Source organism: Balaenoptera ricei, chromosome 13 (assembly GCF_028023285.1).
Source record: "Balaenoptera ricei isolate mBalRic1 chromosome 13, mBalRic1.hap2, whole genome shotgun sequence".
Taxonomy (NCBI): Eukaryota; Metazoa; Chordata; class Mammalia; order Artiodactyla; family Balaenopteridae; genus Balaenoptera; species Balaenoptera ricei.
This window is the reverse complement of record NC_082651.1, coordinates 71,409,894-71,426,002: the sequence shown is the minus strand read 5'-3', so window position 1 is coordinate 71,426,002 and position 16,109 is coordinate 71,409,894. Positions and strand designations below refer to the sequence as shown.

Sequence of the window (16,109 nt, the reverse complement as noted above, 5' to 3'; positions counted from 1 at the left end):
GGTCATTAGGTTTTATAAAAATCTCTTTTTGAGAGCATCATTGCAGCCAGGAACCAGATCCAGTGCTATCTTCCAGTTTCACTGAGTTTGTGGAAGTATAGATGTTATGAAACCCAAAGCTATTCTTTATGTTCAAAATTACATTGGATTTAATTTCCCCTAAAATTAAAAATTTATTTTTACAATACAATCATTTAAATATTATTAGTTTGGTTGAATGTTTTATTTGATTCCCTCTTCCAGGTTGTTCAGTGATTCTGTTAAAATAAATTCTTTCAAAAGTTCATTTTAACATTTAGGTGCAAAATGACATTATTTACCATTTATTTTTTTCCCTACTGTTTTCTGGAGTCTCTATGTAAAGATTATTTGCCCCTCAAAGATTTTCAGTGTTTTCTATATAGCTATTTAAAATTTATTATTGTCTTGTTCTAAGAAATATTTTTTAGTTTGATCTATTCTTTTTAAAATTTTTTGGCCACGCCGTGCTGCTTGCAGGATCTAAGTTCCCCCACCAGGGATCAAGTCCAGGGCCCCGGCAGTGAAAGCACAGAGCCCTAACCACTGTACCACCAGGGAATTCCCTGATATATTCTTTTTATATAAAAATATTTTTCTTTAGTTTCAAATTTCTTTATATTTCTTAATTACTACTATATTAGTGTATTTATTTCTTCTAACAAATAGTCTTCTGTTTACATGTCTTCCCTGTTCATTTTTTAAAAACTTTTTATCAGCAATAGCTGGGACCTCTTTTCACGTTTGTTTCTTTTTTTTTAGTTTTGCTATGATCTATTTTCTGCTTCTCTGTCAGCCCATCAACTTTACTCAGACTTTCTTCTTCTCAAGATATTTATAATAATATAGTCCTTTTTGGGAAAGCCTCATGATTTGCACAGGATCATCTCTCTTTTTCCCACTACTTTTTTACTACTTTAGAGCATGATCTACACGACAAACTATGATCAATGCCATCTATTTACCTGGCCCTTCATTTTAAAATATTGAGAATTTTGATTTTATACCTTGACCCTTTAATGACTTCCAATTCCATTAAAGTAAAATCCAAATGCTTTATTATTAATGGTGCATAGTCTCCTGCTTTTTTTAGCTGTCACTTTTCCCCTCATTCACTACATATCAGGTGCACTGGCCTTCCTCCAGTTTTTGGACTCATGAAGCCCTTTACCACTGCAGAGTCCTTGCAAATGATGACCTTGCCCTCATATGTCTCATAAGACTCCTTTTCACACTTCTGTTTTTAATTTAAATGTAATCTCTTCAGAGATATAATCTCTGACTATCTCATGGCTCTCTCCCCCCAAACACAGCATCCTGTTTATTCCTTTATGGTACTTATTCCAATTTGTAGTTATTTACTTATTTATTTACCTGTTCATTATTTGTTTTTCCTATCAGACCATAAGAGATAAAGGGGAAACATATATGTTTGTTCACTACAGTATCCCCAGCAATTAATAGGCCACTTGGCACTTAATGCAGGCTCAATAAATATATGAATGAATGTCAGGACTGAATGACTGACCAAATGCACAAAGAAGGAAGCACATATTGACCAATCCATCAGCTATAGCATGCATTACATCTGATATTCCTGCTAAGTACAGCACCCAGCTCAGCATGCTGCCTCTTATTAGACGATGTCCATCTAATAGGATGACTCTTCCAGTGATGAACATGTGCTCTCCTAGCATTTTTCGTGTCACAGACCCTGGAGACCAGGAAGGCAGTTCCTCTTCTCTAGCTTAAGCCTTCTCTATGGCAATTACCATTACTAGCTCTTAGGAACTTAACTGGAAGCAGAATAAAATTCTCTCAGCCATGTCTTCATTTGATGTGTGTGGGTATGCACTTGGAAAACCTTTGCCTTACCTTTCTTCTGTCCTCTCATGGACTTCATCAACAATGATATGGGTGATTCCTTGTAGCGCTGTGTCCCCCTCTAGCCTTCTTAGCAGCACTCCTGTGGTGCAGTATAACAGTCTGGTGGCTGAGGACTTACACGTAAAAGGGCATAGAAAGCTTTAATGAACTTTCTGAAAAAAGGAAACACTTTCCTGGCAAAGCCATTTTTAATGGATAGGGATAAAGAATACTGAAAACACCAGCAGTTCTATTTAATATAAACCAAGAAACTAAATGCATAGTTTCTTGCTGGCAACAACAAAGCTTTTCTACTTTACATCAAAATTTTAAGACTCATAGAAAGCATTCAAAAATTATTATAAAACATAAAAATAACAGTGAGTGATGAAATCAATTCTGCCTTTGTTCATTCCATATTTGGTTAAATGGATTAAATCCCAGTTTAGGAACAAAGCAGCACCTACTAGGTCACTTCTGCCAATAAAGAATAGAAGGTCTTTACAGAGGAAATTAAGTACACCCCAATAAGAGTTTAAACCAAAATATTTCTAAAAGGACTTCAGCCCTATTGAAGTATATATTCCAACTTGCCCAGAATCTCCAGACCCCAAGGGCGCTTTATACTTGAAAATTGTAAATTTCTGTCATCAGGAAATAAGAAAAGCATACAAACCTTGACACTTTCTAACCGGATCTGGTATCCCACAGTCAGACCCACTCTCTCTGCTCTTTCTTTAGCAACGCGTTCGGCGACAGAGATCGCAGAGATTCGTCGGGGTTGGGTACAGATGATGTTAGCCACCTTCTCAGGTGGTCCGTTCAGAGAATCATCCAGAATAAACTGTGGAATCTGTGTGGTTTTCCCACATCTGTATGTCAAAACAAATAAGTCCTAAAATAAGAGTTTTCAAGTGCTCTAGTTAACTAAAGAAGCAATCATATCCAATAAGGAAAGTAAGAAGCTAACTAGAATAAAAGTTGTTCACCTTCATCTATCTTCTAACCCTACCTACTGACCTATAACCTACAGCTGATAACTCCTAGGAATTTGCACTTAGGTTAACAGGGCAATCAAATAATAGTTTACTATTATTTGTAAAACTGGGACTACTGAATAAACATTAGGTTAAGGTCTATAAATGCCTCCAGGAATGTGAACTCTACATATGAATTCTAAAGAAACAGGAGTATTATGATTATTAAAATACTTTATATTTTTCCCATTGGTGTGGTATTGCTGTGGCTATACCAAAGTACTGACTGAGGTTAAAAAGATAAGAAACTGGAAGATACAAAGTTACTACTATATCTGTGAATCTGGGCACAAATGTAATTATTAAACTGAAGACCCTTGAATACAGAACTAGATTAAGCCTGCAACTTGTCCCTGCTAAATAGGTTTGGATAACATATGGAGAGTGTGGAACAGGAAAAATAATGTACCCTAAGTTGTTCTTAAACAAAAGCTTTAAGGAAATCAGAATAAATTTAGAAAATTTATTTCTGAAGTTTCAAGCTAAATGTTCTGGAACTGTCCTTTACATTTTAAAATGGGCCTTGTTAAAAGCCTTCAGCTAGGCCTTTTGCCTTAAAATCATGTTAAGGCAGAGGTATACAATATCTATAAATTCCTAAATTTCTGAGTTTTGTTTGTTTTTTGTAATTTGGCTCTATTGGCTACAGTTGCCACATTATTTGCCTCTGTGAAATATTATTTAATATTTGACAGGAAAAAGCACAAATAACACCAGCAACTGTTTTTTTTTAAAAGTAGAATTGGTGGTGGTAACCAGGGCACACACTGTATTTATAGATGAAAGCTGCATTACAAACAAATCACATTCTTACCCAGTCATACCACTTATAACAAGCACTTGGTGCTTGCTCAACAATTTAAGAATGTTTTCTCTTTCTTCCCAAGCAGGGAGTAATTGTCTTTCTTGCAGAATTGACTGGAACTGTCTGGAGGCCTAATAAAATAAAAGATAAGACATCAGTTTGGTTACTTTCAATCACCTTTCACAAAGCTCTGAATGTGGAATCCCATAGTTAGACCTACCCTTTCTGCTCTTTCTTCACCAATTTGTTTAGAGACAGAAAGTGCAGATTTGTTGGGGGTTGGATGCTGGTGACTTTAGTCAGAAGGCTGTTCAGAGAATCAGCCAGAATAAGCTGTGGGATCTGTGTGGCTTTCCTACATCTGAATGAACTGAAGGATCTTATAAGAGAAATAACCCCTCTTGCTTAGCACCTATCCAGCTATTTTTGTAAGTCTCTATACTAGCACTGTTCAACAGAACTTTCCGTGCCGATAGAAATGTTCTGTCTGCGCTGTCCAACATAGCAACCTCTGGCTCCATGTGGCTGTTGAGCACTTGAGCTGTGATCAGTGCTATCGAGGACCTGAATTTTTTATTTTATTTAATTTTAATAAATTTAACTTTAAATAGCTACACGTGGCTAAGGGCTACCATACAACACAGCGTAGTTCTACACAGTATCAGATTTTTACCAAAATCACTAACAGTAACAGCACTCACTAAATGGTTCTTTTTTTTTTTTTTCAACATCTTAAATATATACAATTTTTATCTGTCGAGAATAAATAAATAAAAATAAACTGGTATGGATTTATAGATTTCTTTTTTTTTAATTCCTGGGTTATAATCCAATACTGTATATCCAATACCTAAGATATAATCCAATTTATTTTCTTGCTCTCATTATTTCATTTTGGCCATTGGGAGCTTTTCCAGGTTGATCCCTGAGTCCTTCTGACACGCCCTCATCTTTTTTTTGTTTTGTTTTGTTTTTGAGTACTCCCTCATTTAAAGGGTTCTTTTTGGCCAATCACCACATCTATGTAACTCAGTTTGACATCTAATGGCCAATGCTATAAACATTGTACTGTAGGTTAAAACTGTGGATGTATTTTTGACTAACGTAAGAAATTTATACTAACATTTATATTAAAATACACATTTTCTGCATGTAATTTTATCACCTCTAAACACACTGTTCAAACTGAATGTGTAATTTTTTATTTCCACCATCTTATTATTTATGGCGCGATTTTCTAGTCAATTTGACATTCTATGGGTGTTGCAGTATATATGTACTAGTGTTATATATACACTCTGTCAAAAATCAGAATCACAGAACTTTAGAATCGGAAGGGCCTTAGATAGCATCTAATCTAATCCCCAAACTGGTTAAGCAACTCGTCTTTATCCTACATCCAACTCTGCCCTAATACTTCCCTTATGAGTTCTTTTAAAATAATCTTATTTTTACCCCTGAATGGGGTAAAAACAACATGGACTTTGAAAACAGAGAGAATTAGCTTGAAACCCTGTGTTGCCACTTACCAGCTATGTGACTGTGGGCAAATTATTTATCCTGTGAGCCTTTGAAATGGGGTAAGAGTCCCTCCTTATCCTTCTCCTTTACTATACTGTTATTTCTAATGTAAATCACAGTACTACTTTTCCTTTCACTTATCAGATTTCTATCATAGTAACAAAGCCACATGATTCTCAGAATATTTGGTATATATGTGTTTCATTTTCATCAGCCATTGGATTTTCCAAAACTATCTAGAACATGCATCCAAGTTTGCTGTGGCATGCAGAAACTTTGACAAATCAGAGTAAAAGAGAACTGAAAGTATACCATAGAGAGTAGCCAAAGCTTCCTAATTCCTAATCCCTTCATCCATACATTAGGGAGACAATGCTAGCTATTCTCTCAGAATACCCTACCTGTTTTATTCGGAACTGCTTGCAGATTTTGACATTTTCAGCACGTACTGATTTTGCCTGCCAGTCATATCTTTTGGAAATCTTTTTCTTAAGGTTGACATAGCTTTCATTCTCCACCATAACTGGTGCAGGACCTTCATCCTCATCTGTCTCCTCCTCAGGCTCTGATTCTTTTTCAACTTGAAGGGGATAAAAGGAAACGTTTTCAATATAGAGCCCTTTCTTTAGCAAGGAAAAGTCACTATCTAACAAAGTAACAACAACAAAAAAATCATAAATGGAGAAAAAGTTAAAGCTTGAATAAAACAAGTTCATTCATTTCCACACTACTACTTCTACTGCTAAAGAACTTAAAATGCATCTCCAAATAAACTTTAATCAAGTGTAAGTGGCTTTGATTAAACCAAATTAAAAACAAAGAAAAGAAAATCATGCCCTGCCTTGTTAATCCAGTGGACTCTGTACATTCAGGAATTAACTGAAAGTTTCAAATATTTGCAAGTGTACCTACAATTCCATGACACAAAATAACCCAAATGTCTATCATATGATGAATCAATAAATGAAATGTGGTATGTCCATATAATGGAATAGTATTCAGTAATAAAAAGGAATGAAGTACTGATACACGCTACAACATGGATGAACCTTGAAAACATTATGCTAAGTGAAAGAAGCCAATCACAAAAAGCCACATATTTACTATATGATTCCATTTCCATGAAATGTCCAGAATAGGCAAATCCATAGAGACAGAATATAGATTCATGGTTGTTAGGGGTTGGGGGAAGGGAGAAATGAGGAGTGACTTGCTAACAGGTACAGAGTTTCTTTCTGGGGTGATGAAAGCGTTCCAGAGTTAGACAGTGGTCATGGTTGCACAACTCTGTTAATATACTAAAAACCACTGAATAGTACACTTCAAAAGGGTAAATTTTATGGTGTGCAAATTATATCTTAATAAAGCTGTTATCTTAAAAAAAATGTTCACGACACACAGTTTGTCATTTCTTGAGGAACACATCTGAGTGCTAGAACTCGCTGCAGGTTGGGAGCGAGTCAAGGGGCCAGTGAGGGAACCTAGCCGGCTGTCCAGCATCTGCATCTCGGTGCAGGTTCACTGTTCTCTACCTGTTGACATTTACCTAGGAACTCCTGGGAAATAATAAAACTTGCTGCTCTAAAAGAAAGGTGGCAAAAAATAAGAGAGATCCTACGGTGAACTTTGAAAGGGGGGTTACTTGTGATGTAAGAATCTGTACGGCACTCTTGGATCTGGAGGAAGCCAGAGGCTTGTACAAACATTTCTCTATTTGAGGATTTAGGGACCCATAAAGAGAGACATCCCCTAATGACTTTTGGGGGTCTAGCATACTAAAAGCAGGGGGGTACGGATGGTGGTATAGAAAGAGAAGTATCTCTAAAAACTCATTTTAAAGTAATCCTATATACAATAACAGAAGTAATCACATGAAACCAAATGGATTACACGAAACAGACTTTTCTGGAAGGATGCTTTAAGGTTCTTCCAGCCCTCGACTGCTAGAATAAACTTATACATCACTACAAACTTTCAATTCAGGGAGCCAGACACAGTGACAGAATTAGGCCTTACAAGTAAAGTCAGGTCACAGCTCAGGGGAGACCCTATACCGGCCCTCAGAGCCTCTGATTGCTGTAATCCATCATTCCAAACCCCGCCTCCACAACACCGCATCAGTGCCTGACATACCTTCTGGAATTTGATTTGAAAGAAACGAATTACTTGGAATCACTGGTTTATGACAGACAGGATTATTTATTCTGGTCCCAGAGGATACTGGCAGAAAGTTCACAGGAGGGATACTGTACTTGTGATGGGTATTTGTTAGTAACTTGGCTATTTCTGATTCTTCCTCTAAAAGGGTTATCAAAGAATATACAACAGGTTCTGAAGTTTCTGCAAATGTCAAGGCCTTGCCATAAAGGAACTCAGAAATATGTAAACGACAAGCCAGAGGTAGATTCTCATTGGTGGAATAAAATGCCACAAGGGGAGCTTGGTAGGGGTATTTGTGGTCTTTAGAAAATCGAATTTCAAGTTCGTATAAAAAAGATGCATCTTCGTCAGCATTTAGATGGGAATCATCTACACTTCTTTCTGCTTTTCCAATAACTTGATTTGGGGGCATTTCATGTTTGAATTTGCACTTTGATCCAAATTTGCAATTTCCTCTGAGGTAAAATTTACAGATTTCAAGTGACGTCTCCTGTATATTTTTGGTACGTTCCTTTTGCTTGGATTTGCGGAATTTACTCGCCAAATACCCCAGTTCTAATCCAATGGTCCAGACTCTGTTCTGAATTCTTTCTATAAATTTTTCTCCACAGATTGACTTGAGAGCAAAGGCCTCTTCCTGTCGCTGTTCCACACACTCATCCAAGCTTATACGCGCAACGGCCTCAGAGATCTTCATCCTCTCTCCAAATGTCTCTGAAAAACACTGGGTGAGCAGATGTTCCAGTGATGCCCCCAGGTCTCCATCGCAAATTCTCAGGGCTGCCTGACAGCGCTCGGTGTTGAAACCATACCTGCCAAGTGAGAAGATGACAAAAAAGACTGAGTAATATCAAACCTCAAAAGAGAAATTCATTTAAATACATATATGGGAAGGCATAACTATACATAGGCAGGGTTTGTGTCTTGAAAAAGTGCACCTGATAGGGGCTTCCCTGGTGGCGCAGTGGTTGGGAGTCTGCCTGCCAATGCAGGGGACACGGGTTCGAGCCCTGGTCTGGGAGGATCCCACATGCCGCAGAGCAGCTGGGCCCGTGAGCCACAACTACTGAGCCTGCACGTCTGAAGCCTGTGCTCCGCAACGGGAGAGGCCGCGGTAATGAGAGGCCTGCGCACCGCGATGAAGAGTGGCCCCCACTCGCCGCAACTAGAGAAAGCCCTCGCACAGAAACGAAGACCCAACACAGCCAAAAATAAATAAATAAATAAATTTATATATATATAAAAAAAAAGTGTACTAACTCCTCCTTCATCTCCCTATCCTAAAAGAGAGGATACTGGGCGTATCAGGTACCGCTGGAACACACACAACACGCAAGTATTCAAGGAGAGGTAGGTGCGTTTATAATACATTTCCAGTTTCCTTTAATTTTCCCATAAATGATGAAAGCAAACCTGGAAAGTTTTTGCACTGCAAGTGTTGAGACTGTAAATTCTGGATAATGCGGCTCCACCAGGCCTGAGCCAGCACATTCCAAAGGATCTGAGTCGGGAACGAGGGAAGCTTCTCGTCCAGCTGACCAGTACTGCTCGTCATCATCATCAGGCTCATCATCTTCGTCCTCCCCAGAAACACCTCTTCTGGCAAAAGTAACATTCTCATTTATTAATTTCTACTTACCTCAAAGAAAAATTTAGTAAGAGTCTAAGAATTTAATTCAAGGAACCAAAGGACAGAGAATCCTGACCACTATTCAGTCACTGATTTAATTTTTTATTGACCTATTAATTTATATCTCAGCAAGTAACAGAACTTATTACCTGCCCGGTACTATGTTAAATGTTTTATATGTACTATCTCTTTGAAAATCTTCCCAATAACCCAGCCAGACTGGAATCTCTATTTTTTTTTTTTCAGATGATCAACTAAAATTTAAGAGAAGATTAGTAACTGCCAAAGGTTATAAAGTAAAGAGCAACTAGAGATTTTAACCAAGGTAGTCCGACCCAGAGTCTGTGTTCTTAACTATAGAAGCCTTGGCTATCCTCTCTCTCTTCTCATTCGTAAAACCATCGCTATTTTTTTTTGCTTTGCTGCATAACCACCTTTCCTAAATTTAAGACAGATAAGCAATTTGTAGATAGGATGGAAACTGAGCTGTTCATGGCTGACCGTTCATTAATTCTGGCAAATGGAAAGGATTAACCTCTCCAACTGAAATCACAAAGCAAAATAGCCAAAAGTCTAAAACAATCTTTCTCTTAGGCAAATGGTCATGAGAAGTGCAATCATAAGACTTCATCTGATCAACTCAATATTTGCTCCTAGAACAATGCTTCTACTTGCTCACTACAAGGTTTTATTTGAAAGGTTATCAAGAAAGCAACTACTGAATCCATATTAGCACTGTCCTAGAAAAAGTAAAGATGAAAAGGCGATCTGTACCATTGCTCACAGATACTGCAAAACAACTCACTCTAAAACTGTTGCTGAATAATTATTCTTGTATTTCTCTTGACTCACTTTCAACTAGTTATACAGCCACTACAGGATCAGTACTGATACAGTATTCCAAAGACACACAGGACCCTCACACTGCCAATGCATCTTCCTCAATATAGTAATTTACTGAAATAAAATAATTTACTCAGATCCAACATCCGCATCTTGTTCTTGCAGGTCTCGGAGAAGAGCTTTCACTTTTTCTTGATTCTCAGAAGTCATATGTAGAGTCTGAAGGGGCACTTTGGCTTCAGGCTTCCATTTGGGGTGTGCGTCCCCTTTGCTCACGCTACTGTTACTAGGTCTGCAAAGGACACAAGAACAAAATTACACATTTATCCGTGAGCAGAACTTTTACACTCTCCTCAGGGTCCCCAAATGTATACAACATGACTGGACTGTCAAATACCCTACAAAAGATGACAATGAATGTGAAGAGATTCTCTGTTTTCTACAGTATTTACCAGACTTCATTATATTGAAACTGCTGGAGAAAAACCTGATTCGATGCTTCATCATTAAATCTGGCTTCACTAACTCAAAAGTCCTCTGGAGAAAGTAATGCTATGATGACACCTTCTGCACTAGTGGATGTTCAAAAGAAATGTGCTACATACAAAGAGTACATATTTCATTCTATTTGAGGTACTTGATCTGAAAACAACTGAGAGTCCTATCTTGTGAATATTAGGCCCTATTTTTGAAATATTTACCTAAATTATTATTTCCTGATTACAAAAATCATAATAATACATGTTCACTGTAGAAAAGTAGAGAACCAAGAAGAAAACAGAAGTCATCTTAAATCACATCAGTCTTTTTCACATACATTTTTTATAAAATTGTACAGCACATATAATCTTTTATAATTTGCTTTATTTCCTTATCAAAATAAAACTGTCATTTCCACCAAATTAAATATTTTCCTACAACTTAACTTTTAAATGGTTACACATACATATAGAGGTACTAGAATTTATTTCACCAATCTTTCATTTTTGGAATTTAGATTTTTTTTTTAGGGATACTTATTAATATTTAAAACAATAATCAGCTCTAAAGTTTAACTTTACTCACTAAATTTCTTTTTTTCACTTGGCATGTTTCATTATACATTTTCACAAATCTAGGGAAATGGCAGAAACTTTCTCTGCATTGAAAATCCAACATATTATTGAGACTTTGAAAAGAACCACACACTTACACTCGCAAAACTGGGTAGCAAAGGAGAAAATAGAATAGACTGTGGTTTTTAACCACTTAGTTGCAACCTCTGAAAAGAAACATTAGCCCAAATTCATTATTTCCCCTTTTGGTTTCAAAACATTTTAAATCTACAGAAATTAACACCATTTACCAAGATTCACCAATTGTTAACAGTTGCCATACTTAAATGCACACACACATTTATGCCCTTCTCTTCTTATTTCTCTCTCTACACACACATATATGCATATATATCTGCTCCCCCATATATGTACGTGCATGTTCTGCTGAGCCACCTGAATGTAAGTTGCAGGCATCACATTCACTCTTAAATACTTCAGCGTGTTATTTCCTAAGAACAGAGACATACTTTTATATAACCACAATACTCTTATCACTCACGAGATATTTTATATTGATATCATCTAATATATAATCCATATTCAAAGTTCCTAACTGCCTCAATCATGTCTTCTACAGATTTTCTGATTGAGTATCTAGCTTAAAATGACATTTAGTTATCTGTTTTTCAAACTCCTTTAATTTAGAATAGTTCCCCCACCTATTTCCTGGCATTGACTTTTTTGAAGCACTTAGGCTAGCTGTCTTGTAGAATTCTCACTATTTGGACTTGTCTGATTGTTTCCTCATGATTATTAAAAAAAAAAAAAAAAGGGGGTGGGTGGGTAGGGGGAGAACTTCCATATGCTCCCATCTCACCTACCTCTTATTTGTAAACCCCTATACTTTGCCTTCCTTCCAGTTCCTAAGGATGAACCACCCTTGATCCTAAAGTCAGTCCCTCTGTATACTGTATATACAATCTCTTTAACCTCCTCAAGGAAATCATTCCAGCACTTATCCACCCCTCTACATCATCAGATCATCAGTTCTTCATTCTCCTTTGGATCAGTTCCATCAGCGTACAGACATGCTATATAACGTCTACCATCTTAAAAAAAAAATCTTCCCTTTGACTGCATATCCCTCTCAAGCTACTGTCCTATCTCTCCTCCCTCCCCTGCCCTTTAGAGCAAAACTCCCTCAAAGGGTTATCTAAATCATTGTCTTTGTCACCACTTTCTATCGTCTTCTTTCTGAAACACACTCCAATAGGGTTTTCTCCACACTAAGTATACTAAACCAAACAGCTCTCGTCAAGGTTGCCCATGCTATCCACATTGCCAAATCCAGTGGACAATTGTCAGAACACATTTTTCTTTTTTCTTTATATTGGCTGTGCCACGCAGCTTGTGGGATCTTAGATCCCGACCAGGGATTGAACCTGGGGCCACAGCAGTGAAAGTCCTAACCACTGGGCCACCAGGGAACTCCCGGAACACATTTTTCTTGACCTATTAGAAGCATTTTTTATACAACTTGCGGATTCCCTTTAAGTATCCAATCCAATCTGACTGGATACTTCCCTTGAAAACACCTTCATTCCTTGACTTCCAGAAATAAGCTTAGTTTTCCTCCTACTTCACTGGCAACTCCTCAATCTACTTTGTCTCATTTTCCTAATCTCTCTCAGTTCTAAAGCCTAGAGTGCCCCAGGGCTCAAAGTTCAGACCTCTTCTCTATATCCTATCTCATCCAGTCCCATAGCCTTAAAGCACATTTATTCCTAGAGGACTCATACATTTACTTCTCTAGCCTAGATCTTGTTCTTGAACTCCAGACTTATATACTAAATTGCCTATGAAATTGCCACTTGGAGTGTACCTTCTAACTGGTCTTCCTGCTTCCAACCCATGTCCCCCTGTAGTCTATTCTCCACAGAGCACACTGAGGCAGGGCCACTGAATATGGGTGCACAGACTATACACTATGCAAAGGGTCCTGAAGTAGGGAAGGAGGGGACAGCAAGAGCTAAAATCCAGTCTATGCTCTGCTTGCCAAGACATCCACCCTGGAGCTATAACTGCCCAAAGAAAGGGGCACCATTTTCTAATTCACATGAAGGGATATACTGAATAGCAGTAACTCTGGCTAGAGTGATTGATGTCACACACTCTTGCCTCAAACCCTTCAATGGCTTCCCATTTTACTCAAAGCAAAGCCAAAGTCCTTATAATGGCCTTTTTGGCCATGGCACGTGACTTGGCTCAGTCCAGTTCAAGATGCTGACAAACCTCACGGCTGGTGCTTGAAAGACAGAATTGTGGCGCTTGAAGAAGCATTTCAGGTAGATAAGGTGTATTTGAACATGTGATGACTGATATATACAGAACAGATGTTTTTGCTTTCCTTGACGTTTCCTGGTGGTAGCAGGGGTGAACTTTTGAGAAGGTGCCAAATACCTGTGAGAATGTATGTCTGCCCCATTGAGAACGTCTGTAGAATTCAATTCCATTATTTAAAATAGTTTTTCTACTGACCAGCCCCAGCCTGAAGCTTGACACAATAACTAGACAAGCTATTCTACAACTATCCTAAGATAACTTTCTCAACTGTGCTTTAATTTTCAAAGGTTATTTTAAAATCCCATTCTTTCGACTATTCTAAAGATTATATATTCCAAAGCATCCTTTTAAAAACTTGGTTTTATATGCTTATGATTTTTTCTATAATAAATCATTTTAATGATTATATCTGACCCCTTTGACAGAGAACAGATCAATGGATTCCTAAGGGTCAGGGAAGAGTGTGCTGCAAAGGGCATGGGGGAGTTTTGAAGAACTGTTTATGGCGATGATTGCATTTGTCAAATTTTAGGTTGAGTTTTACTGAACGTAAATTACACTTCCATGAACATGACTTTTAAAACTTAAAAAAAAAACAAAAACAAACAAAATCCTTAGAATGGCCTAAAACATCCTATACAGTAGAGTCTCTCGAATCTAACTGCCTATCACTTCTTACCCATCCATGCTAGCCACATGGCTTCCTTGCCATCTCCTAAATCTTCCAAGCACACTCCTGCCTTAGGAACTGTGCACCTGCCGTTCCCTCTGCCTTGAACGTTCTTCCCTTAGATAGCTTCACAGCTTATCCTTTACTTCTTTCTTGTCCTGGCTCAAATGACACATCATTAGAGAAGTCTTCTCTAATGATCACTCCATAGAAAACAGCAACCAGCAATCTATTTCAGTCTTTTCTATCCCTTTATCCTTTATTTTTCTCCGTAGCACTTACCATCTGACCTATTATTATAATACCTTTGTTTATGGTCTTTATACCTCAAACCTCCTTCTATGAAGACAAGGACAATATTCTATTCATCGCTGTAATCCTGGTTCCTAAAACAGTGCCTGGTGCATGGTAGGCACTGAGTAAATATTTCCTGCATGAATGAATGTCTGAGACTCTAAGAACCTAAAAAGTCAGTGTTTTCAGAAAGAATGGAGCTGCATCTAACTCAGCATTTAGGTTCTTAAGTCAGCAGCTAAGGTGAAAGTATAGTTTTAGATTATTCTGGAAGATTCTTAAAAAAGTGTCAAGTTTGAGACTGATACATTATCTCTCAGTATGTCCAAAATGACCATTTTTCATTTAGAATGGAAAAAAAATGTAGATTCTCTGGTTGCGTACCAGGTGAAATATTTGATTATGGTAGAGACCATGTATAAGAAATATATACTTAAACATTATTATCACATACTCAGTACATCAAGAGGCTTAAACTACAAAAAGCACTTGGAAACTGAGACCGACTGAGGGATGAGCACATTCCTCTCCCGTATCCTGTTCACTGCGGAGCCCAGATTCCTTTTGCGGCAAGTTTAACTACTTATATACTATTGGTTCTTCTTTTTCTTTTTTTCCTGAATACATACAGTTGAATTCATTTAAGTTAAAAGCATTTATGATGCAGCACTCACCTATATTCCTTTCTAAGTAATATTTAGTTGGGAATTATTCCCACAGAAGAGTGTGTGTATGTATGTGTGTATATACACAGCTCTAAAGAAGTCTCTCCATCTCTAAAAATTCAAGTAAACAGCTTGAAGTGCAATTTGAGAAACAACGAGAATTTTATATTTACACTGCATAACATGCAGTAGTAAAATCTTTACTTTCATTAAACATGCATTAGAATTATCAGAATTTATTCACTAATTAAAAGTTGAACATGAGAAAAGCCTGGGTATGATATCTACCACTGGTCATCACATGAAGTTCCAGTAAATATTTGGTTGATCTGGTTGGAAAATAGATAATTCATCAACTAGACAGATGGAGTATAGCCAGATCTCATTTGGGGACCTTCAAACTACAATGCCTAAGAAATACTTAAAATAATTTTCATCACCTTCACCATTTCCAATATTTACTTTCCTAGTAATACTGATTACAATAACAATATTATACTCAATTCAGTGTCATGTGGAAGTTAAAGTTAACTTCAGATTTCAAAGCACCACCCCCATCCCCGGCCCAACAAAAGGTGTTATTTGCCATCATGCCTTTAGAAAAGGTTACAAAGAGGGGGCTTTAAAACAAGAGGAAGATAAGTTGGCCAGAATTACTTGGCATTTTCCCCCTTTGTCTTAGTCATCTGTTGTCCATAGATCAGGAATTGATACTGTTTTCATATTTGAACATTTAAAGAGTATAATGACCTGGATGAATGCCTTGATTCATTGAAGATAGAAAAGTCATCGCCATCATCCCAAATTCTACTTGAGGCCTTTCTATTGCCACCAATGCCACCGCCACCGCTGCCACCCCCATGAGATTTACTAGCATGACTTCTGCCTCCTCTTCCTCCTCTGGAAGACCCCTTTCCACCTCCTTTCCCTGGCTTGCCTTTTCTTCTTACTGAAGAACTCATTTTCACCTGCAAGAGAAAAAAGTAATGCAGACATTATAAAAATCAGACAAGTATAATACTCCTTTGTTTGTCAAAGTTATGGATATAGCCTATTTTAAAGAAAAAAGGAAAATGCATACTTTAAAAGGGCCAGTTTAGGGCTTCCCTGGTGGTGCAGTGGTTGAGAATCCGCCTGCCAATGCAGGGGACACGGGTTCGAGCCCTGGTTTGGGAAGATCCCACATGCGCGGAGCAACTGGGCCCGTGAGCCACAACTAC

The 16,109-nt window shown here is 37.6% G+C and overlaps 1 protein-coding gene across 7 annotated transcripts in view; it reads right to left on the bottom strand.

Annotated features, from left to right (window-relative positions):
- The window catches only part of DHX57 (DExH-box helicase 57), a 59,429-nt gene that overhangs the window by 31,225 nt on the left and 12,095 nt on the right, over positions 1-16,109 (bottom strand). For 4 of the 7 annotated variants that reach the window (XM_059943554.1, XM_059943556.1, XM_059943558.1 and 1 more), the window contains exons 2-9: positions 15,640-15,857; positions 10,014-10,172; positions 8,821-9,006; positions 7,381-8,219; positions 5,649-5,827; positions 3,736-3,857; positions 2,561-2,756; positions 1,894-2,018 (exon numbers count right to left, since the gene is read on the bottom strand). In XM_059943554.1, the coding sequence (XP_059799537.1) occupies positions 1,894-2,018; positions 2,561-2,756; positions 3,736-3,857; positions 5,649-5,827; positions 7,381-8,219; positions 8,821-9,006; positions 10,014-10,172; positions 15,640-15,851 (2,018 nt within the window). In that variant the 5' untranslated portion in view covers positions 15,852-15,857. Of the gene's footprint in view, positions 1-1,893; positions 2,019-2,560; positions 2,757-3,735; positions 3,858-5,648; positions 5,828-7,380; positions 8,220-8,820; positions 9,007-10,013; positions 10,173-15,639; positions 15,858-16,109 lie in introns of those variants that run through there. The other 3 variants (XM_059943559.1, XM_059943553.1, XM_059943557.1) reach the window with 3 other exon arrangements.